The following is a 27,008-nucleotide window of genomic DNA, read 5'->3' as shown; positions in this document are numbered from 1 at the left end:
ACCTTTTTATTAGTTCGGGAGTTTAGAATAGAAAAGAAAAGAAGGGAAAAGAGAAGTTAGAAAAGAAAAGAAAGGATGAGAAAGGATCCAAGTTTCTATCTAAGTTGTTTGAGAGTTTTAAAAAAGAAAAGAAGGTAAGTAGTTTTCTTTTGTTTGGGAGTTGAAAACAAATGAAAAGAAAAGATACTCAAATAAGTTACTTTACAAATTTGTCCTTTTTGTAAACAAATGTGAATTAAACAAGTTGAGAAACTCATCCAAAATTTAAAATTTTTGTATCATGATTTTGAGGGCAATGTTGTCATATTAAAAAGTTCACTTAAAGCATCAGGTCTTCCTTCCTTTTCCGTCCAACTTGGGCAGAAAGTTTTCCAATACATAAAGGGAAGTGAAGTCTTTCCAAATCCTTTCTTTTCCTTCCCACTTTTACTCTCAAAACGATGGAAAAAATTTAAAATCCTTTCAAAATCTTTTTTTGCTATTCATTTCCTTCCTCCCAAACTAGCTATAAATGAATTGTAATAATAATTTTGCATTCCGCTGTATGTGAAACAAAGTCAAAGTGGCATGCTATTCTTTTGTCTATAATCAACTTTAAATGTCATAATCTAATATTTTGACTTAAATGATTGTGATTTTTTCCAGAAAACTTAACATGTAGTATTTGTTTATGTTGTATGTATTGCTTTTTTCTTTTCTTGTTTGTCAATGTTGTATATACTACTTCGATACATAGCAAAATGTTTATCATATTTTAAGTTCAAACTAAAATTGGTACATATTTTATACTCTAATGAGGGGTTGCGGGAAAAGGTAAGGAGGGGGGAAGGGGACGATAAGAAGGAGGAGGAGAAAGTAAATGCAATGGAGGAAGAAAATGAGAGAGGAGGAGGAGGAGGAGGAGGAAGAGGGTGTAGAGAAGACAGAAGAAGAGAGATTGTGATAATAGTCAATGGTGCTAAAATTTTAACAAAATTTCAAAAACAAGTTAATAAAAATTTAAATTTAAAAAATATGAAAAAATACATAAAAAAAATACTTAATTCATGTGGACTATTTACAATGAAAATTTTGTTGAAATCCAATGACACAGTAAAATGTTTCAAAAATACTCCAAAAAAAACACTTAATCCATGCAAACCCTTTGATAGTAAGGTTGATTTTAAAGAGGGAAAAGCAGTTAGTGAGTTTTATTTAAACACCCCATTATTTTAAAATTTCGATCAATATAAGTTCGAATTCGAGTTTTGATCGAACGAGCTCGCAAGTTACTTGATTAAATTTAACTCGTTTACATCCCTAATCACAAACACGTTTTTGATCACATTTCAAATTAAATATATAGTACATGATAAAAATTGTTATAATATATTTTTTAAAAAGAATAAAAATTAAAATTCACACCGTGTCAAAAAAAAATATTTTTTTTGAAAAACACAAAGCTCACTCACTAAACAAAACCACGTCACTAGTTTTTCACCCTAACCTACCGGCTTGGAAATTGCTCCTCGACCTCAGGCTCGGAATCTGCTTCTTCACCCAGGTATGAGACACCACTCTCTCAACCACAGGCTTGGAATCAAACTACGCACAGAAGGCACACGAAACACACACTGACAGTGTGACCCAGTAAAACTAGCCGTTACAATTTTACAAAACCCTACTGCGTGAAGAAAAACACCCACACAAGCGCGCAGTGAAAGTTCCTCGATCAATCGATGGCTTCTGAAATGTACTTTTTTGTTGCAGAGAAGTATTTTAGGGTGTATAAGAGGGGGAAAAGGAAGAAGAAGAGGAGGAGGAAGAGATTTGGGGGGAGAAATTGGAATTGGAAGGAAGGATGGGGACTAGGGTTCCGGTGGTGGAGCACTATAATTTAAGAGCGGCGAATTCGTATATGGGCGGCTCGTTGCATGATCTTAATGCGAATGATATTGCTGCCGGCGCCGGTGGTGTTGGTGATGACGTGGACCGCGGCGGAGGTGGTGATGACGTAACTGATGATAGCTTGGATAATGATGAGGATTCTGCTGCTGTCGTTAGTGTGAGTCCTATTCAAAATTTCTCTGGTTTTTTCTTGTGAAGTTGAGAAGAGAAATAGGAAATTGATAAGTAGGAGAAGTATAATTTTTTTTTTTTTTTTTACATTTTAAAGTTTAGATTTTGCGATGTAAATTTGATTCTTAATAAGGACTGCTTATGATATAAATACTTGAAGTCTTGTGTTTACATGTTTGAATGGCGAATTGAACACTCGAGAAAAGTTGATTTGGATTTTGGAGAGACAGAGCCCTAGTTTACGAAGGATTGCTGTGTTGAAATGAGTGTCATGGACCTTATTTTGGGAAAGAGATTAAGAATTTAAGAGAATCATCGGTTATTGATGAAGATGACGGTAACTGATGGTAATGAAAGAGCTTTGCTTTGATGAGAGCGGGGAAAGAGTGTATCCTGGTCTGAATAAACAAACATCTGACTTAATCCCGTATAAGTCTGCACCTCAGATGTACAATGACTTTTTAGAAATATAATGCCCAAGTATTTCATCTCTCTGTGGAACTCTAATATCCTTGAAGATTCTGATCCTTAAATAGCTACTAGAAGCATTTGAAGAAATGACAGAGATCTAGTGTATCTAAAAGGTGGTGCAACTGGATTGGAGTATAATATTACTGTCTACTCTCATTCTCCTTTTTCTATCTGAGGATCAGACCAAAGGTTTCTTTTTCAAATCTGAGATTTTGAACATGCTAAGTTGATTGATAAGAAGATAATGAGGAACGAAACAGGGGATGGATCAAACTGCATAAAAATCTCTGCACTAGAGAAAGAAAAGTTTTTGCTAACGGGTAATGGTGTAGCACCTCTTTCATTGTTCCAAGTTTCCGTGAATGAATCCACAAAAAGTTGAGCTAGTAGGGAAGCACACAACTTGCATTTATAAAATTACCTGCATCTAAAGCAACGGTCAAACAAACAAGGAAAGCATTATGCTCCTTCTGAAGCATAGTGGTACATTTGTCACCACTGTTATCTGTTTCAATAGCAATTTATCGTAATCACCATCAATTGAGGACACTGTAGTGTCTTTCTTGGTTATATTGTTCTACTGTAAGGGGAATCAAACTATGTACATTTTTAAGTCCTCTTCTTGAATGAGATTACTTGCCTCTTAGAAATGAAAATTATGTAAGAAGGTAGAATGCCCTCTGCTTTTCATGTGAGATGATACATAAAGCAAAGAATTTTTTTCTCTGGGTTGGAGACCTATTTAGTCCCACAGAACAAATTCTTTTCCTTTACAGTTTTGATTATGCTTCTAAAACATATGTACTTCTGTCTTTTAAGTGATCAATCATTAATTCAGAGAGTATCCGGCCGCAAGAAAGTTGTTGAAGTAATTTTGTTTTACATTGACTTTCAGGATTGCATGCACGAGTCATACAGAAATTCCTTGCCACTTCACAGTGTAGGGGTAGAGGAAGATCGGACTAGCCTTGAAGCTGGTGGATCTTCAAGAGGTCCCTACAATATTTTGACCACTGAAGGTGACTGCACCTTCTGTTTATTTACTTACTGTGTTTGGAGTAATATTAGAATTTATGTTGCATGTTTAAAATTTTTAACCAATATCTGATCTTTGATTTGGATTTGAAGCAGATGTATCACCTATTGAAACAGCAAGGGCAAGATTTGTAGACATCATTGTGGACCATTTTATAAGTCCGCATTTGGTTGAAGTGTCGGATACGGAGGCTGACTATTCACCTCAATCTGTGCAAGATAAGTTAAACAAGAGAAGATCAAGGGAGATTCGGTATGAGGGTGACGCACGGTTTGTTTTGCCCTTGATGTATATTGCTAACATGTATGAAACTCTGGTTAATGAAGTCAATTTAAGGCTTTCTCCTTTAAATGGCATTCGTGAAAAAACTATTGGTGTGGCCCTTGAAGCAGCTGGTGGCCTGTATAGAAAGCTTGCCAAGAAGTTTCCGAGAAAAGGTAGGAAATTTTTTCTGTTTTATTCGTAATTTGTGATGTTGAGGTTAAATGATTTTATCCCTTGATTAGACGCTTGATTTGGCATTCGATTCAATTATCGAATTGAGCTCCTATGGACAAACATAGTTAACTAACTTATCATTTTACATCTTTATCTCTGCTTTTGTCTAACCCCCTTCTATTTACTTTCTTCATTGTAGCAGTTGCATCATCCTTTTGCTTTTAGAGTTGAAGGGAACTTCTATGATTTTCAGTTCATTGTAGAGGATCTAGTTGGCATACTCAGGCTTCTATTTCCTCTTTTAGTTAATGTGTTGATAATGTACATTTGCTGTTGTTTATTTATTTATTTATTTTTGTAGTCCAATGTCTGGCTCCCAACATGTTTATTTTCGGTTTATTGTGACTAAAAGGTTAATGAGTGGACAAGTCTTCATGTTTAATGTTTATCTCAAATACACATTTGCTATTTACTTACTCTTTCAATTAGAGGTTCCGTTTACTAATGTCTTCCTCCTCCTAATTATTGGCTTATTTTGGATATATTGGACAAACAGGGCCTTGCATATTTAAGAGACGAGAATTGGCTACTTCTTTCGAAACAAGGTCAAGATTCCCTGAGTTGGTAATACAGGAAGAGAAGCGTGTTCGCTTTGTAGTAGTAAACGGCCTAGTGATCGTTGACAAACCAGCAAATATGTGTATCGATGATGCTGAATGGTATATGTTTTTTATTCTTTCTAGTACATTCATTGGCCTTAGTCACAAAAATTGAGCAAACGATAATCTATTCTTTTAGCTCCACAAACTGCTTTGGAGGGATGATGCTGCATTTCAGTTGTTGGGACTCATTTGATATCTTATGGTCTATATGGTCATTTGTAATTTAAAATGAATGATTTGGTTTTTGAATCAAGTTTTGCCTTTTTAGATGTGTGAAGGATTTTTATTAACTAATAATGGGTGAGGCACACCCTATGTGTATGCATATTTTAAAAGAAATAATAAGTAATAAAAAAGATATAGAATAGCAAATTAGTTGGAGGAAGAAAGGGTGATGAAACTTTGTCCAAGTCACGTACAGGCTTGGGCATTAAATTGAAGATCGTAAACAGTTATTGTTTGTTTTTTTTTCAATGATGTATGAGTGTCATAGTTTTTTCCTTGATGTATGAGTATGGTTTAGTGGTCATTTTTTAGTGGTTAAGCATGAAGTGGTAAAACGGGTATAACACAAAATTACGCACTTTTTAACTGGAAGCCGTGCTGTATATATAGAGACATTATCATATTTGTTCTGTGTCTGGCTCAAGTTCATGACGTTGTATTAGAATAAAGATTTTGCCTCAATTAAGCATCTGTTAGTTTTAGCAGCATTACTTTGTCATATTCTTACTAGGTCTAGAGTTTGTATTGGAGTGCGCTGTATAGAGTTGAGAATCCTAATTTGTTTCACTCTAAAAAATAGGGACAGTGTTGATAAAAATTAGTTAGTCAACTTTTGGACAAAAGGAAAGATCTTGATAAAGATAAAAAAGAATTAATTAAATTAAAGTTTTTCTTTTGCCGAATTATTGATTAGAAGATTTGGCTTGTATGAATCGCTATTGTTTTGATACCAATAACTGCTCTAATTGGAGATACCCTTGTTTCTAGTACAAAGCTTCCTATAAAATGTGAAATGCCCTACCTTTGAGTGCAGTTTGAATTATTGATTTATGCCTTGTAGGTCTCATTGGAGATTGTGTTTGTCTGGTTTTGTTTAAACACTTGAAAACAGAATCCATATTCAATCCCTATCTACTGTGTCTTCTGACGATGTTGCATTATACTTTAATTGTTCTGCATCACTTTGATGGTATGAATTATTAGTTAACTTGTGTGTGGTATCCAATGATCGTACTGGGACTTGAGCTTGTAAACAATGCTGCAGTGTATAGTAGAGGTCCTTAAGCTAAAGCAGGAAAGATGAGAAATCAATAAGCATGGATCATGAAATAAGTAGAGCTCTTCATGTGACCATACCTGTTGGTATTCTTTTACTATGACTCACAGTTGGCTAAATGGAGAAGATAGCTTTGAGTAAGATTATAGTCTGTAAAATGTTAAGAAAAGGAAATCCTGCTTTTGTATATCGCTCGTCCTCTAAAATTCTTCCAACAAATGAACCACGCTCTCTGCAATTTTAAACAGATATTGGATTGTAACCCTCTGTTGGGGCTCAAAGTGTGCTTTATGGCCTTCTTTATGCTGATATTGTGAAGTGACTATGTGAGTTGAATTGCTTCAGACTTTGTGCACACTTGTAATTAATCTTACGAGTGTCAGGTTATCATTTACCAAAAGGAAATTGGGCTCTGTTTGATTACCTGTACTTCCTTGTCAAAAAATTAGGCTGTGTTTTCCTTGCTTTCAACAATTTATTTTGTTCAATGATATGAGATTATAAATGGGCCTGACAACTTCAAAAAATGTGATTAACTGTTATTACTCAGACAACTTGTTTAAAGTTTTTTTTTTAATTCATAAAAGTTGATGTTTGGTAGTTAGTTATCGTGCTACTATGATAATGTGCAGGCAAGTTTTGGATTTTTTTGTAAAGACATTAATGTGCTAATGCTAATTTCTGCTGCAACTTCGAAGAAAGATAAGTTGTCAAGTTAGCAGTTCTGTAAAAGTTTTAAATTGTCTATTCAAAATGATAGCTCTTTTATATAGGTTTAAAAGATTGACTGGACGGACCGAAGTTGCTGTCTCTGCTAGAGACTACAAGTTTTATGCCCCAAGACACAAGTATAGGCGAGTTGCAACAAACTCCATTGCCAATATTCCTGGTTTGCCTGTAGGCTTCTGAGCATGTAGCTAATACTGCTTAATTAGTTACCATCATTTCAACCTTAACCTATTTGGTTTGTTTTGATACATGTTCCAGAACTTCACTGACACAGATAACTCTTCTCCAATGGTTCCTGCTCAGGGCTATCGTTCTATCAATGAAGTAAGATTTCATAAGAAATTTCAGTTAGCATGCGTTAAATTTCTTATTTGAACCTTTTTTGAATAATATTTTGGATATCATTAATAGTATGTGTGAAGTAGCTGCAAGATTGTTTAAAACATGCATGGAGAAGAGCGTTTGCAGAAGTGATGATGCATTTCAAATTGAAATTCATTTATATGAGGCATGCTGTCTCATTCAACACTGTTTGGGTTTCATATCAACATAGATCGTAACAGTGGTCTATAAACAATCTTAATTTTTTTTCCTCTTGGTGGCCTGCATGCCCTCCGTTGATTCCCTCAGTCCCATTGAGACGTAACGATTTTCTTTTTGGTGCATGGAAAAATAATGTAAAAACGTACTAAATCTGTAGAATGAGGCTGAATATGATGCATTTTACCTTTTTAGGAAATAATTTTCTGGATGTGCTTTCCCTTGTATGGTCTCTCATCCACTTTTATTTGATTATTGAATGGGATACGGTCCAATATTCTTGTATGTTCCAGAAAATTAATGGAGATGTTTTGAGTTTGTTGGTTTTCATCATTTCGGATCTTCAATTTAGCTTTCATTGATATAGAAACATTCATAACTGATCTTTAATATCGGTCTTGAAACTATAAAGCCACAGAACACACAGCAAACGTCATCAAAACAACATATCCATCCCTTGACACATCAGACTCAGTTTCATCCTCTGCAGCATGGACATCCACACCATATTGATCAAAGTCAACACGCTGCCCACTATTCCCACAACCAGAATTGTGGTCCACCAGCGCACTTGTCTGACATTTCACAAAGTCAGCAACCTTCTACAATTCCTCAGCATATGCATTGCTTACCTACCTTGAGTCATGTAGGAGGACGTCTGCATGTACTGGTGAGGCTTTTGCTTTTCTTGATCTTGAACCTGTCTTTTATCTTCTCATGCATTTTCACTTAACATGAAACTTTTAGAGAAATTAGAGAACTGGGTGTTTTTGGCTGCCTAATTAACTTATTAAGAGGGCAAAATTTTGGGCTATTTAATATGAGGAGCATCTACATCAATTAGTGTACAATATTCACAGCTCCTGACACCAGGGAAAAAAGGGTACATTGAAGTTAGTGTAAGTGCCCTTAAGAATAAAGCTTGCAAATATGCACTATTTTTGTATTTACCTTTCAAGTGCACCCTTTGCAAAAAAAAATTGCCAAGCTTTTACAGATTTCTGAATGCTGAATACTGTTCTTTTCATTACTTCTCAATTTTAGAGAATTTGGAATACTTTTCATCCTATCACACTCAATTTAGTGATGTACTTGTTAGGTTTTCATGTTATGTGCCATTAAGGTTTTGAATGAAGACTTCATCACTTCTATAATAGTAAATCTAAAAATTGGACTTAATTAAATGACTTTGTATGAATGGCATCAGTACTAACAAGAAGTTGAGATGTGAAACTTGATCAAGAAAGGGAAAAAATGCTGTTGGAAACATGTGATGGATACCTAAATTATTTACTTTTATTTTGGAGGGATTGTTTCGCGCTTAATGGAGGAAATATATATATAATTCTTTAATGTTAAAACTTCAATAAAAATATACTTCAAAAGGTGAGGTAGTGGACATTGCAAACGTCAACCTTAGTAATTGATACTGACTTTTGCTTCATGTTGAGCATATAGCACAAGAATAATCAATCTAAAGAAGAAAAGAACCCAGTACTAGTGGAAGGAAGGATTTGCATCTATGGATAGTAGAGAAGTAGATGTGGAGAAGAGGAGCAACAACATTGTAGTTCATAAGAATTAGTTTTGACATAGTGTAGAAGATGACTGGGGCATTTAATAGTAGAGGTAAAAAGTCTTGAGACTCTTGTTGGATCCAAATGATAGAGGGAGTTTGGCACCAGAGATCTATTTTCAAGCTGATTTCTTTATTTGATGTTGATATTGTTGACATTGACTCTAAATTTACATTTTGCAATTTCCAATTCCTTAAATTGGGGTTTTTAAATCAATAAAAAACATAAAAATCATCTGACTAAGCCTCGATCATTGTGGATTTTACAAAATCTGTGTTGAAAGTTGTTGTTGATTTTCAAGAAGTCTGATTTTTAAATCTGTCTATAAAATGTCAACTTTATTGCTGCAACTTTTTGTCCAGCAGCAATTTTAGCTTTGAGCTAAATCGACCACAAATGCAAATTGGGACTTGGATTGATATATTGGGGAGTCCTTGGGACAGGATATTGACTTTAGTTCAATCTTAAATGGGTTCAAAGGCCAAATCTAGGGACCCCTAAAGATTCACTTAAATCACAGAAACAAAGGTCAACCAAGAAACCGATGATTTATAGTACATATTGTATTAGCAGGATGCAAAATTGCAGAAAAGTTGGTTTTTTGAAGTTGATTGTAAAGTTTCTTTTTTGAAAATCAACCTCGGATGTTGATTCCCTGAGCATCAACTCTGAAGCTGACTAATTTTGTATTTATGGAAACAGATTATAGTCTCTCTCTCTCGGAATAAAAACTCTTTAATGAGTGTGAATTCTGTTGTAAAGTGTGTAAATTGAGTATTGCAGGGACTTTATTTAATTTTGGATTTGCTTCCCTTTCTAATGATCTCATAAAGTGTATATATAGGAGGTTTTGGTCTTTCCCGAACCTTGATTTCTTATATAATCCTTGAAGGCTTATTTTTTAAAGTTCTTTGCATTAGTCTGGCATCAAGTGGGAAACTGTTGCTTCAAAACCATTTCTATAAACATGTCTAGTTTGAATACATTCTCTCTCTTTTCCATTGTTTTTATTTGGACACTTGTTAACTTTTTCTTCACTTTTATATTCGACAGCCAACAAGCCCTGCAAAGTATTGTGATGAATGTGGAGCTCCTTACTTGAGGGAGACCTCCAAGTTTTGCTCCGAATGTGGCACAAAGAGGTTAGGAATTTGAGAGATTCCAGATGTTTGTTTAGTTTTAGATTGTATAATTAGCTTCTTTTAGCAAAGCAAATGTACACTTTCCAACTTCATACCTGTATATATTTTTGAGTTAGATAATGTATAGAAATTTAGGTTTTCCAGTTCTTGCAACGTTGGAAGGGTGATCGGTTATGGTCTTCTAATTTAATGTAGAGGCTATTCTTCTTAGTTTGACTTGTTTCCATCCATGTTTCAATCCATTTCAGCAATCTTTATGCACATATATATATATGTGCTGACGTTGATGTGCTTTCAGACTAAGCTTCTCAAGCCAAATTCATCATTCCACATTTCTAAATCTGCCTTGGCCTCTCATGTCTAGTAGATCTTTGAAGTATTAAATGGCTTAAAAATGCCTCACTATCTTGCGATTTGTTATTGAAGTTTCATTAGTTACAAACTTCAAACGAAAAGCAGGAAAGAACGAAACAGGAGTAACTTTGCCTGTAAATTTTTAGTAATTCAAACTTACATCAAAAAGCAAAAAAAGAAAAAAAAAACCCTATTAGTGAACTTTTATTGATATTTACACCTGTTAACTAGTAGGTTTGCAAGACATTACGTACCATTGAATGCTTTATTATATCACCAATAAAATCGACAGTACTACCGTGTGTCAACTCCAAAACTCATGATCCTTAACTTGAGTTTATCAGATGTGAGCTAGAGGAAATATAAATTGTTTTAGATTTTTTTTTTTTGTCAATCGTCAACCCTACTTCTATTCCTACTCTAACTACGGGGGAGACTCAACTGGGCCTATGGAGGACCGATGGGGACAGAACCATCACCGGATCAGACGGGTGCGTAAATTCTTACTCTAATTTCTAGGTTATCTATTTGTGCTTTTGTTTCTCTCAAGCAATTCGAAGGAAATTCCTTCTAGAAGCAAAACTCTATTACTACCAAAATTTGGAACACGATCAGTTTCGTGCTGTGGCAGTGACTTCTCAAACGTTTTTGTTATAAGTAATTTCTAGTTTCTAGGTGCCTTACTTGTCTTGACGATCATGAACTTTTTTTTTCTTCTAATTTTACGCTTGAATATCATAACTCAATCTTGTTAATTGAGCATTTACAATTACAGCATTTAATTATTTTCAGATTTCCAATTTACATATTTAACATGGTTCAAGGAAAGTCGTACATTTTCAAAAATATTTCTTTCTTCTATTTTTTTTCTTTTTACTTGGCAAAAGCAGACGTTTGAGGAATTATTTACTCGATACTCCTTCAAAGTTCAAAGCTTTCGTGTGGTGATGTCATATTTTATTTTGATTACTTCAAAGAGGATATTTAATCGAATTATTTGTTCGATGTCTTTTTCCTATTAAAATTTTTATGAAAGAATCATGAACCCAATTTTAAGGAAATGATTTTTTTTTAAAATAGCATTCTTATAACATTTGTAGATCAAGTAATCATATACCAATATCACAAATTTTGACTAATGAACTTGAAAATTTATCTTTGTAAGGCCTTTGAGGATGTAAGATTAATTCCAAGTATAATTATATTGAAAACGACAAATAGATTTTAGCAATTCGATCTGTTCATTAGCAATTCAATTCTTCAAGTAAACATTGTTGCACAAGGGGAAAAAATATAGCATCCTTTTGAAGAAATCTCGAGAACCACTACAATAATCACTTAATTTCTACCGACAAACTGTTTTGCAAAACCTTAACTAGAATTGATGCATGCATGAATAGCTAATTGAGAAAGTTGACATGCCAAAGGACTAGAATTGGTAAAAGGAGGAACGCAGGTAATTTTGTGGTTTTCTTTTCCCTTTTCGGGTAGAGGAAATGATACAAAAGAAAGGAATATAGGTAATTTCTTTACTGTTTTGAGGGATCCGCACATTCTGCAATGGGTCTAAGGTTATAGCTATTTAAATTGCCTACTTTCTGCCAATAATCTTTTCTTAAATAATATATATACGATGTAAAAGATAAGTAAGCATCTTTTTTTTTTAATTCCCATTTCATTTCAGGTAAGGAATTATTTCTAGGAGAAAGGAATAGAAGTGATTTCTTGCTGTTTGAAGGAATCACTTCATTGTTGATTGATCTAAGGCTAGAACTATACAAATTGCCCATTTCATTTAGCTTGGAATGTTACCTATGATCTGCAACTTCTAGCACTCAAAAACTCAGGAGAAGTTTTTTAGGTTAAAAATGGTGGGAAGAAGACGATTTAGATTCAAAGGATTACCAATCACTAATAAATATTTTAGAAATCTACAAGAAAGTGATAAAGCTCATTTCCTAGAGACTTTGGCATTGAAGTTGGGAACCCCTATAACTAAACATAGGCACAACCAATGACGTTGATGCATTTGACATGGAATTTGGTATAATCCGGTTAGGCAATTTTGTTCCAATTAGAAAGTCTCAAGATTGCATAGATTGTAACTCATAGTTAGAAGGAAGGGTCTTGGAGAGGCGGTTAAATGGAAGGCATAGATATTTCAGTGCTGAGATGTTGAAGATTTTCCTGATAAGGAACCCCTTCAGTCCATTCTAGCAAATCTTTAAAAGTTGTCAACCTCTTTAGGTATTAGACCTGTGGAAAAAAAAAGTAAAAAATGGTACATTGGGCCAATGTAGCAAATTGAGTTGAGTTATAAACTGTAGTGCAGAATGCTAGAGTTAATTTGCTGATTCCTTGTTACTTAATAAAGAAAGTCACTGATTAAGACCTAAATGGAATCCAATTTGCCAGTGATTAATGCTTTATCCTTCTACTATTAAAAAATTTAAAAATAATTTCTTTCCTGTCAAGTTGTTATCACCAACTTCTAAATCTAGGGTAGATAATTAAAGTCAAATTCCCAACTACCTTTTGTAATGCGCATGCCAAATTATAGTATTAAACTGTTAAATAGTTCAAATTCAAGTACAATTTTAAAAAGATGAGTAAAGGTTAGCTTTGCTCACTTTCCCCATACCCATCTTCCTACAACCACTTTCCTAGTCCCCTCTTCCCAAATTTTCTCCTCTACTTCAAGACCATTGTTTGTCCATCAACCCTAGCTTGTGCTTTGTTCCATTCCTTTCCCTTCTCCTTTTTTATTTCCCATACATCTCCCCTTCTCTTTGCAAACGTGACTAGGCTCATCTCTCTTTTTTCCCCCTATTCTAAGTGTAGTGGGTTTGATTATTTTGCATCTATTTTATTCGATTTTGGTTGATTATGGGTGATAAAACTTGGTGATGTCAAATATCAAAAGTTTGAGAGATGGATATTGGGTTTTAGACAATGATTTGCTGAAAAAAATGGCTGTAATGAGAGGAAGAGGCAAGGGGATTTGAGAGTGGGGTTGATTGTTGACGAATTATTGTTTTGGGCAAAATTTGAGGTTGAGTCTTATCAAATTTGGTAGCAAGTGGCGAGATTTTTTCAGGTTGCGGGAAATAAATTGGATTGTGGTTTTTTGGGTACACACAGTTGTTGGAATTGGTTTTGATTCAAATTGGGGTGGTGGCTTGACATTCCTATTAGTGTTGCTTAAAAGAACACAATCATCAAAATTCCTTATTTTTGTCTTTTATTTTTTTTGGTAGAAAAGATTTCATGACTTTCGTGATAGTCTAATTTGGAAGAAGGCAATCAATGGATGCAATCAACATTCAGCAAAGCTCTTGTTCTTTTCTTTTTAATTTTTTGGGTAAAAAGGGTAGTTTAGGGTATTTGAAAGAAATGATAGCCTATTGGACCTATTTTGAAGCATAAATAGTGAAAGTAAGGGAGGTTGGTGTAATTTCTGAAATCTAAGGGGAGTTGTCTGAAATTGTTTGAGACCTCAGGGGAGGTTTCCGTAATTATCCCAATTCTTATTGTTCTATTTGCTCAACTTCATTACAGTGATTGTTGAGGGAATTTATGGGGACAACAACTCTTTGTTATTAACATTACTGGGGCTTTCACCTAGACGAGAATACAATCCATGGATTCCACAAGTAGATGAGTATAAATAATTAAATATCTTATTGTCAACTGCCACATAATACGTTATATATAGCTTTTTTAAATATATTTTTTCGGACATGTAATTGAGTGTCATGTTTATTTGGTAGGAACTTTGTTTCTCCACGTTAGCATGGGCTTTGTACTGATATTCCTAATGGATTTTTGGCTCATTGTTAATTTTTGTACTTTATAGCTATTTGAAAAAAAAGGTTAAAAACAAAAAAGTCCTCTTTGGTAGATCTAATATACAGAAAAGCCCTCCATGGTTTCAAAACATATAAAACGACGCCTCATATTTTAAACTAAATTATAAAACTCACGGAATCCAGTAAATTTAACGGAATCCGATAAACTTAACAGAATCCGGTAAACTTAACGGTAAATTTAACGGAATCCTGTAAGTTTAACAGCCAAGACCATCATTTTCGTTAAGTTTACCTAATTCTGTTAGTTTACAATTTAGTTCAAAATATGAGGTGTTATTTTGTACATTTTGAAATCACGGGAAACTTTTCTGTATATTAGGTATATCATAAGGAACTTTTTTTTGTTTTTAACCCTGAAAAAAATTATTAAATACTACTAATTTCCAAAGTGAGGAAAAGGTAGAGTAGCGAGCAAAGGAGGGGAGGACAGATCAAGAAAGAGGGAGAAACAATGAGGAAGGGAGCATGATAGGGCCAGAAAGAAGGGGGTGGCGGGAATGGTAGATGTGGTGGTGAAGAAAGCAAAATCCATGGGTCCAGATTTTATTTTCCTATCAACATTTTACTAGAATTGGGACTTGAACTTGGTAATAACAGAGGTATCGTAGACTTTTATGCAATTGGGTTCTTTATGCTATTTGAGAAATTTTAACATGTTCGTATGTGGTGTTAGTGGTACTAATTAGTGGTGGAGATGGTAATGTTAGTAGTGGTGATTACTGCTTAGTGCTAAGAGAAAGCAACTGGAGCTACTAATTAGTGATGAAGATGGCGGCAATGAATGGCGGAGATGGTGACTTCGTGTGTAGGAAATGTTATTGCTAAAAAAGGGAAGAACAATCATAAGAATGAATTAAAAAAAGAAGTGAAACAAAAAAAAAAAAGAGAAAAACAAATACAAAGGAACGAAAAATATAATATGGATTAATCGAGTGCCACAGGAATTTTCTGGATTTTACCCAAAATTAAATTATGAATCACTTCACAAGAATTCTTTTTAAACTACAAACTTTGAAAGTAACAAGCTATTAAAAATTTGAAAGTTTGTAGCATGATATTTCCATTTGGAGTCTGGAGTTCAATATCAACATTGACAATTTTTTTTTCCTTTCTCAATTTTCCTTTTAAGTTTCCTCTCTCAAATTACATATTAAAGGAGATAGTACACATTATTATTTATAAGTTTATTTGGGATAAGAACAGCCCATGTACTCTAATCAACTAAAGATTAATGAGAATATGAAATATATCATATACTAAAAGTTCTAAAGTAATAACAAAGACAAGAGACATGTACATCTTCTTAAAATGTGGATTCAAAGACTAAATTGCCATTACAAATTACCAAATTATAACTAAAGTTAGATGTGGTACATAGGGGAGAAAAAGTTTATGAAGAGGAGCGACACCTTAAATTTCTAAATGCATGATTTTTTTCAGACTGATTACTAAGAATTGAAGCCTTCTCAATTTCTAGCATGCATTCCCATGTATAAATTTAATCATGAATAAAAAGTAGATTACATAAAAGATAACACAAATAAGTTTTTAAAATATATGTTTTTTTTTTTATTTGGGTTAATACCACTTTGTCCTCTCAAACTTTGGACGATTACCCACTTCAGTCCCTAAACTTCAAAATGGGACATTTAAGTTCCTAAACTTATAAATACCTCTCACTTAAGGAAAATTGTTAACAAATCCTGAATGCCGTTGGTGATCGAAGTGTCCCATTTTATAAGTTTAGGGACTTAAGTGGGAGGTATTTATAAGTTTAAGGACTTAAGTGTCCCATTTTGAAGCTTAGGAACTGAAGTAGGTAATCGTCCAAAGTTTGGGGGGACAAAGTGGAATTAACCCTTTTTATTTTAAAGCATATTTCATTTAAAAAGTTATTTCATGAAGGCTCATACATTAGAAAGTGATTTTACATAATGTACTCCAAAGTGATTAAGGTAATACTATGAAATTTGGATGAGAACATTAATGGTCTTTAGAAAAAGTCAAAAACCAAAAGAAAGATCAAAGGTTGAAGCCAAAGTTCCATTTCTTTGATCTAATTTTAATTTATTACATTTGATTGATTTAAATTAAATACAATTCATGGTATGATCTGTCCTTTCAACATACATAAATACTCTGAAAATAACTAATTCCAAATGTTATTATAATGCATATGTTTCAAGAATAACTAATTCAAATTTTATTTCTTCATCCTAAAAATTAAACTACCAATGATTAACCCACATAATACCGGTTAAAAGAAAAAAAAAAGTCAATTGACAAAGTTATCAGTCTAGTCGGCTGCTGGTCTCATTTATTTGATGACAAAGTGACACGTGTTAGTGAGTCCATATGCTATCTTATGATTTGGCATTGAATTCATTTGACTTTTTCTTTTTTCCAATTCGAAGGATATCTAACGGCTGTTTATTGACCGTGCTTTTATGGTAACAATAAAATAGTCTGGCTGGAGTAATTATAGTCTCATCAATGGCTTCTTGATTTCTTTAATTCTTTTTAACTGGACAGAATAAAAATCAGCCCCAAAATGACTCATTTCTGCACATAGACCAAAGTGAATCAATCAATCAGGATGGAATCCATTGCGGTTAGTGCAGGATGGAATCAGTCAATCAATCAATCCGTTTCCCAACATCTATTACCGGGATTTTGAGATTGTCAAGGTTAGTGCAGTTAATGAAGGTATTCCTCCTAATCGAATCCTACGTCAGCTTCCAGCAGGACCAATGCTGGTTAATACATCTAGGTGGATTGAAGGGAAATGTATGGATCATGGTGCTCATAATCTTAACTGAAAGATTTTACCTGTCGGTCCATTGCTTCAATATCCCGCTGCTGCTCCAGAAGGCGAGGAGCAGCATCAGAATATTGATCTCATACAATGGCTGGCAGAGAAAGAAGAACATTCAGCCTTTTTTGCTTCCTTTGGGAGTGAATATTTTTTGACCAAGGAAGAGATCATAGAAATTGCTTTCGGGCTGGAGCTTAGCGACAATGTTAATTTCATATGGGCCCTAAGGTTACCAAAAGGGGAGGAAAACAGGGTTCAACTTGAGCAGATTTTACCTGAGGGTTTTCTTGAGAGAGTGAGAGATAGGCGTAGGGCTGTTCAAGGAGGGGCACCACAAGCATTGATTTCAGGCCATTCCAGTATTGGTGGATTTATATCTCATTGTGGTTGGGGTTCAGTATTAGAAGCAATAGAATTTGGTGTTCCAATTCTAGCCATGCCAATGAACTATGAACAGCCTCTCAATGCCAGGCTGATGGTGGAAAATGGTTTAGCAGTGGAGATCATGAGAGATGAAAAGGGAGACTTGTGAGGGAAGACATAGCACAAAGTGATCAAGAATGTGGTAATTGGAAATGGAGGAGATCCTATGAGGAGGAAAATGAAAGATTTGAGGTAGAATATGAAATCTAGTCAAGAAGAAGACTTGGATGAAGTAGTCAAAATGCTAGCCCAGCTTTCCAGGAAAAGTGCTGATTCTGATGCTATAGCTACTGCAAGAGCAAAACTTGTCTAGCCAAGTTAAGTTTGTTTCCTTAGGACGAGACGTGTAATTGTACACCATCTTCAAGGATATGACCATGTAATTGCTTGTAATGATTTGATGTTCTGGTAATTTTTGGGATTGAGGGATGTGGACATTTGTGGTCTATGTAACCTATTTCTTAAAATCTAAAAGGGAAGGCACTTACAAATAAGAAAACATTCTTAACCCTAACGCCACGTTGATTTTCACAAAACTATTCATAAGCAAACTAAATAGGACATTTGAGCTTGAGCCTCACAAAATGCTCACGGTTAGAAAATCTATATCTTAACATGAGCTTGCTGTGTTGTTGAAGCTAAGGAAGAAGGAAAAGCGAATGAATTAGAAAAGAAAATTTATTAACTTCTCTCTTCTAACTCAATTAAATCCGATGTGTATTCAACCAAGAGGGATCAATATTTGCATCGTTTGAAGAAGAGGAAGAAAACTTTCTTTCTCATACCATGCAAGTGACAATTAATACTATTCTGTTATATGACTAATATCAGATTAAATGTATACTTGAACATGACAACCTTAACAATAGACTGGATCTTAAGATTGAGAATAAAACTTTGATCCTCTAAATTTGACATGATCCTAAAATTTTAAAAAACTTTGCATATGGATTATCCTCAAGAATTTGTGCCAACAAAATACTAGTACTGAAACAGTATCTAGATGAATTGTCCCTTTGCGTTTTAGACAGTACTATGTCAATGCTAGAAGGTTTTTACCTGGGAATTTGCTATGCATGCAAGTCACTTTCCTGAAAAAGAATAAGAACCATATGAATATTCAATCCCACAAAATTCTCCGCCTATTAACTTCAACATGCTATGGCTGCAGAGATCCAGATTTTTCTCTTTGATGCTTTTTTCTGTTCTGTTTTATTCGTTCTCTTTTGTGGACTTGTCAGTCTTAGGTAGTGATAAGTACTCTGAGGACTTCTGGGAACAGCAGCTCAAGGTTGTAACTTCCAAATCTTTATACCTCCCTATTGAGATCATATTTTTTATTCAAAAGTGGAAATGTGAAATCCATGAGCATACATAAGTAGTATGATTTGATATGGTTGCTGGAACATCGGCTTGACCTTGTCATTGCCCTGCTGCTGACGAGACTGAGGTGATGAACTCTGTCAAGTCATTTAAGGACTCATACGAAGAACCACCTTTCTGCAAACCCGCTTCTAGTTTATCTTTCATAATTAACATTCTTTGCCTCATTTCTTTGCCTTCTACCTCAACCATTAGTCGTCTTATAGATTTCTCAATGCTCCCTCTATCCACCACGTTCTCAATTTCCAGGCCTACCTTCCATTCATAAGTCAAGTATCTTGCATTTACAATTTGGTCAGCAAAATGTGGTCTGCAAATCATTGGAACGCCTTCGCAGATGCTTTCTATTGTTGAATTCCAGCCGCAGTGGCTCCAAAATCCCCCCACGGCCCTATGTGCCAAAACTTTTTTCTGAGGTGCCCATTTGAATATTAGGCCTCTTTCTCCTAGTAAAGATTTGAAACTGCCCTCAGGAAAGTGATCATCCAACTGAGATCCATCTATAGAATCTGACCTAAGAACCCATATAAATGGAATGCCACTGTTTGCCAGTCCCCAAGCTGTTTCTGTTAGCTCTTGTTCATTTATGCACGCGATGCTGCCCAAGCTTATATAGATCACTGAATTTGGAGGTTGCCTTTCGAGCCAAGAAATGCAACTCTGATCCTCTTCCAGGAAACTAGTAGCTGTGGCTGCAGCCTCCAACTTGTGGAGAGGCCCAATTGGGAAGCATGGAACTTTGTCACATTGCTGAAGCCGTGATAAGGTTGAATGCTCAAGACAATCTGTTGTATTCCAAATGGTGGCCACAGAAGAGCGTATGTTGATTGAGGAAGCGTTGAAATCCATAAGCCATTCTGGGATTGCATTAGTAATTGGATAGGGTAAATCCTTAAACCTCAAAGGATGGAGCTCTGGCACAGGTTCCTGCAGCCTGGACTCTGTGAATCGCAATATTTCAATTTTTTGCCGCCCTAAGTTCAGATAGTGACTAACTTACTGCTTAAAGGGCTCAAATCTTTCGTGTAAAGATTTCTTTTTTTCTTTTAATTGAGATATTAAACCAAGAGTTTGCTATTTACCTGGAAAAGGAATACGATTTTCTGCTTGAAGTTGACAGATGCAGTGACAAGATAGCATGTAAGCAGCCATATTAGGCCTTAAAATAATGCTTGGAATCTTTAGATGAGTAGAGACCGAATCAACAAAGAACAAGAGTGCATCATATATCATACAAGAAACCTGGTAGCCCTGCAGCTTCTGATCTTCCATGAGTTGAACCATGTAGTCCTGCAGAGGTGCTCTGCAGTTGCTGTTGATAGCGGATATGAGATCCAGTAAATTGTTGATAGAGGCCTGATAGCCAGATAGATTGTCCGACAAGGCGTGAAAGATGAATCCAGGATGGTTTAGAGGATCGGGTGGTCTGAATTCGGAGTGTGCAACTACAATTGAGAACCCTTTAGAGTAAAGAATACTCCCCAGCTGAAGCATTGGAGTCATGTGCCCCTGAAGGGGCGGCGGAACTAACACTACTGTATGTTTTCGAGTTCTGCATTGTTCCATATCTCTCTCCATTGATCCCATAAAACTGGAGGATGGTAGTTACCAGCTAGCCCTTATATCTGTTTCATGAAGCTCAGGATCTTGATTTTACGTGGAGGTGTGGAAATCAATCGTTATGACCACACCTTGGGGAGTCAACATTCACTTTTTCTCATGAGCCATGACAGAAAGCAACATGCTCTGATTTACTCTACTCAACAAGACTAGCTTGTGGCTTAAAAGGACGGAGATTTCATGCTTTCATTTGCCAACGACTAGCATTCGTCTATGTTGCTTTTCAATTATTGCAGTGTTGTTGAATTTGTGCTACATTTTGACTGACGCTTTAACCAATCATTTTGAATCTGGGCTATTTCTTGTTTTCTTCAATTGTCATCCGACAATGACCAATATTCGTCTTTGTTGTCTTCCTATGACAAACGTGCTTTTGAATTTGGGCTGTTTTTGACTAAATCAGTCATCAAGTAAGCACCACTAGGCCTTTGGCCCTGTGGTCACCACCAGTTTGGTGGTGTGGGAGGTCAAGGTTTAATCCTTATCTTTCACCAAAATTTGTCACAATATGTAGCGGTCTTAATTGGTCTTCTTTGATGGAGTCTGTACTCACATTGAGTTTCCTTTCCCCTCTCTCTAGGTTAGGCTAGATTAAATTATAGGAATTATACTTTTGCGACCAAAAAAAAAAAAAAGTCATCATGTAAGCTATTTCCTATAGCTACAGCTGTATTAAGGGACCATTTTGGCAAACTGTTGAGAAGTACAAATCTTAGCTGTCTTTCTCATCTTTTCTCTAGAAACTAAAATTACTGCACGGATTAGTCTCCCTCCTCCTCCAATAATTAATATGTTGAGCAATCTCAGTGCTCTTCCTCATCTTTTCTCTAGAAACTAATGAGTTTCTAGAAGAGTTTGGATAGAAAATTATTTGGGCTAATTTTTTGAAGAAAAAAAATTATCGTAGCACTGTGTTTGGATAGTAGATTATTTGTGATAATTTTTTGAAAAAAAATACTGCAACATTTTTTTGATATAATATATGTAAGATAAATAGACAGAAAATATTTTGTACTAGCCAGTCTCTTATACATATTGCATTTGGCAAACTTGTGAAGCAAATGCCATATTATGTTCAAATAAAGATTGATATACTCTAATAAAGATTGATATCACTAGACTAGTGTTCAACTAATATAAGCTAGACAGCCTGTTGATTCCACGATTGATACCCATTTCTTCTTTAAATTGTTAATTCGGTGTCAAGTTCAGGATTTGACTTCTAACTTGACAAGATATGAGGAGGGAAGGGAAAGTAAAAAAAAAAAAGAAAAAAAGAATAGTATTTGTATTTTGAAATTTTTTTCTTTCTTTTGTACAAGTCCAAAGCATTAATAATGATTACAGAGAATTGGAGTGAGATAGAATAGAACGAGGGAAAAGCCCATTGGCCACCCAAGAAAAGTACTTGCAAATCATCAGAAAAAGCACTTGAACACTCCTTTATCATTTTATTTGCAAAAATAGTGATTGTTTCAATTCGGCCAATTATTCTTTTGGGTGTTTAATTCAAGTTCCACACCAAAGATTACTTAGAACACATTCGAGGATCATTTTCACTTAATTAATCCAAATGGAGCCAAGGTCGTACTACTTCAAGCCAAATATCATTTTTAGTACATTTTCCACAATCTTTTTTCTTCTATATATAGTAATTGCTAAATACTCTGAAAATTCTTAAAACACAAAAGGTATTCAGTTACACAAAGTAACATATACCATTCAAGGGAAATGTTTCGTCCGTTTAGATTATGTGTTTTTCAAAATGTATTTTGGGGTATTTTTAGAGTTTAAAATTTTATTGAGATTGTTTAAAAAATTTGAAAAACTTCACCACTTACAATTATCCACCATTTTATCCCTCCCTTCCTCCCCCGCAACCACCAGCCTCCCTCTCCTCTTCCCCCTTTCGTTCAACGCTTCAAATATTACGTAGCACGGGAATTGGCGACAAGAAAAAAAATATCATAATAACAGTTGGTGACAAAAAAAAGTCAATAAATAAAAGAAGAAGATGTAAAGAATCACCGGAATTCACCTAATAGTGAGAAACAACTCTAAAAGCCTTTCCTGCCATCAATTGACAACTAAAATAATCAATAAAAAGAAGAGGAAAAAAAACCATATAATGCTCTGTCACCCATTAAAGTAGAATTGTTTCTTTATTTTCTTGTATAGGCAAAAAAAACTCGCAAGTAAACTGTATTCTATTAACTGCTGAGTTCATGCTTATAGTCATCATTTTGTTATTAAAAATTGTTATTAATTTACTCAATAGTATGTTATTCTCTTGAATTTCTACTAATTATCAAGATAGAAATATTTAACAATCCAATACCTTAAAAAAAAATATATATATATATATATATATATATATATTAACTTTCGTCAATGAGGACACATAAATAAATTAGTAGAGTATAAAATTAAGCTTCGGAACAATTTCATAAACCTCCCTGACACTTGTGACAATTTCATTGAGTTGGGACACGTGCCCCCCTTGGACCATATATGGATCCGCTACTGTCAAGGCTAAAGTATTGGCCAAGAGTGTCAATCAGCAAGGCTTTCTCGACCAAATCAATGAGATTGAAATGAAGTGAAGATAGGCTTTCTCGGTACCTTTTCTCGTCTTTCCGTCGTATTAAATCAAATATTTTGATAATAAAATTTTAATATATTTATATCTATGTTCATCTAAAATTGATAATTTCATTGAATAATTTAAACAATTATAACATCCCTATTTCAATTGAAAATTAATTGATAACCACTTGAAATGCAAAAATAAAATTAAAAATAAAAAAAATTATTCAATCAACTCAGTGACATGTAGTTGTTCATATTATAATAGGATATTTAATTGAGTGTTTTAATTATCAGATATAAGTAAAAAAGTAATAAAATTCATTTTGAATGTGGGTTTTCCATTGTCATCCTCAATGACCAACCATTCGTCTTTGTCGTCTTTGATGTGGGCTCTTGAATTTGGGCTGTTTTCTTATCTAATCAATTATTTTGCAAGGCATTTTCTACAGCTGTATTAAGGGCCCCTTCTGGCATACACAGTTGAGAAACACAAATCTCAGTGGTCCTTCTCTTCTCTTGAAACTTTATTGCAAGGGTTAGGCTCCCTTGTCCTCCAATAATTATTATGTTGACATTTCCCTATCTCGGTACTTGTCCTCAACTTATCTCTAGAAACTGATGAATTTCTAGAATGTAGATGCATCACACTATAAGAAATTAAGGTTGTACAACTTGCACTAGCCAGTCCCTTACACAGATTGCACATGGCAGACTGTGAAGCAACATCGTTTTCCTCAAATAAAGATTGACCTACTCTAATAATGATTAATATCAGCCCCAACGGGCAGCTCGTCTGGTTCCGTCGTCCGCTCTTTAGCGGCAGATTCTCAGTTCAACCTTTGTTGGCAACATGGTGCTGGTATCCTTAAGCAGGTTCTGCCAGTCATAAGGGATTAGTCTAGTCCACAAGATCAGGACACCCCTGCATCAACAAAAAATAATGATTAATATCACTAGACTAGTGTACAAGTAATATAAGTTAAACAACTTCTTGATTCCATGATTGATACCCATTTTTTTTTAAAAATTATTAATCTGGTGTTAGGTTCAAGATTCAAATTCTAGATTGATAATTTGGAAGTAGGAAGGGTGTCAAGGGGGAAAGAAAAGCTTAAAAAAAAAGAATAACGATCTGATTATGAAATATTTTATTTCTTTTGTACGAGTCCAACTAATTAATAACGATTATGAAGAATTGTGGTGAGATAGAATGAGGAAAAAGCCTATTTGGCTATCTAAGGAAAGTACTTGCAATTCATCATCAAAAGGTATTTGACCACTCCTTTATCATTTTATTTGCAAAAATAGTGATTATGAATAAAGGTATTTATTGGATTTTTTTGTGGTGTTTTGATAAGTCTCGACTCAGCAAATTATTCTTGTAGGCGTTTGAATTCAAGTTCCATATCAAAGATTATTAGAACACATTTGAATATCATTTTTCACTTAATTAACCCGAAATGGAGCCAAAGTCATATTACCTCAAGCTCAAATATCGTTTTTAGTACATTTTCCACAATCTCTTTTCTTCTATATATAGTAATTGCTAAAATACTCAAAAAATTCTTAAAACAAAAAAAAAATATTTAGTTAGACATAGTAACATATACTCCCTCCGTCCCACTTTGATAATCATGTTTCTTTTTTCACACAATTTAAGAAAAAGTAGTTAACTTTATTGGAAAAGTAAATTTAGATTGCTATTTTTCTAAAATACCCACACATTAAATATGATACAACTTTATGGGAACTTGAATTGATGGTAAAAAAAGAATCAACTCTCATTAAATGGGATAGGTTTATAGTAATAACTACTTACATTGAATAAGGGTATTTTAGGAAAATTAAAATACAATTACATTCTTTAATTGGAAAGTGGACTACAATTTGGGACAAATGAAAAAGGAATATAGGACTATCAAAGTGGGACGGAGGGAGTATCATTCAAGGTAAATGTTGACTTTTGTTCCTCATTTTTTGGTCGTGGCCGATCTCATAAGTGGCGGAGCCATGGTTAGCTGAGGGGATGCAATTTTTTTTGAAACTTTAAAATAGTCTATAAAAAAAGGGATAATTGCAGAAACCTCCCCTGAGGTTTCTGACATTTGCACTGACCTCCCTTGTGGTTTGAAAAATTACACTAACTTCCCCTGAAGTTACTAATCCTTTACAAATTCAGTCCAAAGGATTAAAATATTATTTTAGGAAGTGAAATTAGAATTTTTTACCAAATTTGTTCTTTGTACTACATGTCCAATGAATGACAAAGTATTATAAATCAATTAACAATTAATAAACTTTAAGGAGTATAATTTTTGGGCAAACAAGTATTACTCATTTAAAGTATGTTGACCTAATCAGCACCATCCTTCAGATCCTGGTTCGAAGGGACTAACCGCCCAACCCGTGGCACCCAGGGGTGCAACCCCTCATGCTGGTCGAGAGTGGTACGGTGCTTTGCGCTGCCATTGTGGTTAAGGAAATAAAGTTGCGCCTTTGCTAATAGCTATAGCTTTTGGTGCAATGGTAAGCGCTTGATCCTGATAAAGTACTGGCTTTTTACAGGTATTTTACTTTCAAATATTTAATTTATGCTAAATATATCAACATTTGTAAGTAAAATTCAAAAATTGTTATAGTAATATTCTTACAAAAAGGAAATCGATAGGTTATTTATTTAATATAAATTAAATATTTTTTTAAAAAAAATAAATGGCCCATAAAGTATTAATTTTTTATGGCTTTCATCCCTTACACGAGTAAAGTATTCGCTCTTTATGTGCATTTTATTCTGAATCATTTAATTTATATTAAATATATAAATGTTTGTAACTACAATTGAAAAAGTGTTATATTAATATTTTTACGGAAGAGAGATTGGTAGGTTTTGTATTTAACAAAAATTAAATATTTGAAAGTAAATACAAATATGTATTTGAGCGTAAATATTTGTATTAAATTAAATATTTGAAAATAAAATACCCTTAATGAACCGATACTTTAAATAGTTACCACCTCTTTATAGGCAAACACGCATTACTCATTTAAAATACCGGCTTTTTACGAATATTTTACTTTCAAACATTTAATTTATGATAAATATATCAATATTTTTAAGTAAATTTCAAAAAGTATTACAGTAATATTCTTGCAAAAAGGAAATTGGTAGGTTATTTATTTAATATAAATTAAATATTTTTTTTGAAAAAAGAAATGGCCCATAATGTATTAATTCTTTATGGCTTTCATCCATTACATGAGTAAAGTATTGGCTCTTTATGGGTATTTTATTTTGAATCATTTAATTTATGTTAAATACATAAATGTTTGTAACTAAAATTGAAAAAGTATTATATTAATATTTTTACGGAAGAGAGATTGGTAGTTTTTGTATTTAACAAAAATTAAATATTTGAAAGTAAATACAAATATGTATTTGAGCGTAAATATTTGTATTAAATTAAATGTTTGAAAGTAAAATACCCATAAAGAGCCGATACTTTAAATAGGTAATGCGTATTTGCCTATAAATTATACTCTTTAAAGTTTATTAATTGTTAATTAATTTGTAATATTTTTTCATTCATTGGACATGTAGTACAAAGGACAAATTTGGTAAAAAAATTCTAATTTCACTCTCTAAAATAATATTTTAATCGTTTGGACTGAATTTGTAAAGGATTAGTAATTTCAGGGGAGGTTAGTGTAATTTTTCAAACTACAGGGGAGGTCAGTGCAAATGTCAGAAACCTCAGGGGAGGTTTCTGCAATTATCCCTAAAAAAAATTAAAAATGTTAGTTTTCTCCCCCTCATAATTAGGGCTGTCAACGGGTCGGGTCCGGGCCGAAATTCATTATTCCGGACCCGGACCCGAATTACTATACCGGACCCGGATTCGACCCGTTTACCCGACGGGTCTTTTATTCTATGTTTCGGATCCGGATCCGGCGGGTCCCGGATCCGAGTCGGGTCTACCCGAACAAATTTAGCCAAATTTATAATTTCTAATAAAAATGAGA

The 27,008-nt window shown here is 34.1% G+C and overlaps 3 protein-coding genes across 7 annotated transcripts; 2 read left to right on the top strand and 1 right to left on the bottom strand.

The window, feature by feature from the left end:
• Positions 1–1,458: 1,458 nt before the first annotated feature.
• LOC113751035 (uncharacterized protein At2g02148-like) lies at positions 1,459–10,159 on the top strand. 5 transcript variants are annotated; one of them, XM_027294880.1, is made up of 9 exons: positions 1,459–1,543; positions 1,750–2,044; positions 3,425–3,548; positions 3,661–4,002; positions 4,560–4,722; positions 6,721–6,844; positions 6,935–7,000; positions 7,629–7,886; positions 9,847–10,145. In XM_027294880.1, exons 2-9 carry the CDS (start codon positions 1,841–1,843, stop codon positions 9,946–9,948), a joined length of 1,383 nt encoding a protein of 460 aa, XP_027150681.1. In that variant the 5' UTR covers positions 1,459–1,543; positions 1,750–1,840; the 3' UTR covers positions 9,949–10,145. The 5 variants fall into 5 exon arrangements, with proteins under 5 accessions (XP_027150681.1, XP_027150684.1, XP_027150683.1 ...); XM_027294883.1 differs by lacking the exon at positions 1,459–1,543 and having other exon boundaries at positions 1,552–2,044; positions 7,707–7,886; positions 9,847–10,159; XM_027294882.1 differs by lacking the exon at positions 1,459–1,543 and having other exon boundaries at positions 1,552–2,044; positions 7,692–7,886; positions 9,847–10,159.
• Positions 10,160–14,926: 4,767 nt separating this feature from the next.
• On the top strand, positions 14,927–17,505 carry LOC113752196 (beta-D-glucosyl crocetin beta-1,6-glucosyltransferase-like). Its single transcript, XM_027296327.1, has 3 exons — positions 14,927–14,951; positions 16,754–16,914; positions 16,981–17,505. The coding sequence occupies exons 1-3, from the start codon at positions 14,927–14,929 to the stop codon at positions 17,503–17,505; spliced, it is 711 nt and encodes a 236-aa protein (XP_027152128.1).
• Positions 17,506–18,218: 713 nt separating this feature from the next.
• Positions 18,219–20,389, bottom strand: LOC113753250 (UDP-glucose iridoid glucosyltransferase-like). The gene is made up of 2 exons (XM_027297351.1): positions 19,862–20,389; positions 18,219–19,720 (listed from the first exon to the last, which is right to left on the bottom strand). The coding sequence occupies exons 1-2, from the start codon at positions 20,364–20,366 to the stop codon at positions 18,819–18,821; spliced, it is 1,407 nt and encodes a 468-aa protein (XP_027153152.1). The 5' UTR covers positions 20,367–20,389; the 3' UTR covers positions 18,219–18,818.
• Positions 20,390–27,008: the final 6,619 nt, after the last annotated feature.

This window comes from Coffea eugenioides, chromosome 11 (genome assembly GCF_003713205.1).
Source record: "Coffea eugenioides isolate CCC68of chromosome 11, Ceug_1.0, whole genome shotgun sequence".
In the NCBI taxonomy this organism is placed as follows: domain Eukaryota; kingdom Viridiplantae; phylum Streptophyta; class Magnoliopsida; order Gentianales; family Rubiaceae; genus Coffea; species Coffea eugenioides.
The sequence above is the reverse complement of the archived record's forward strand: the minus strand, read 5'-3'. Positions and strand labels throughout refer to the sequence as shown.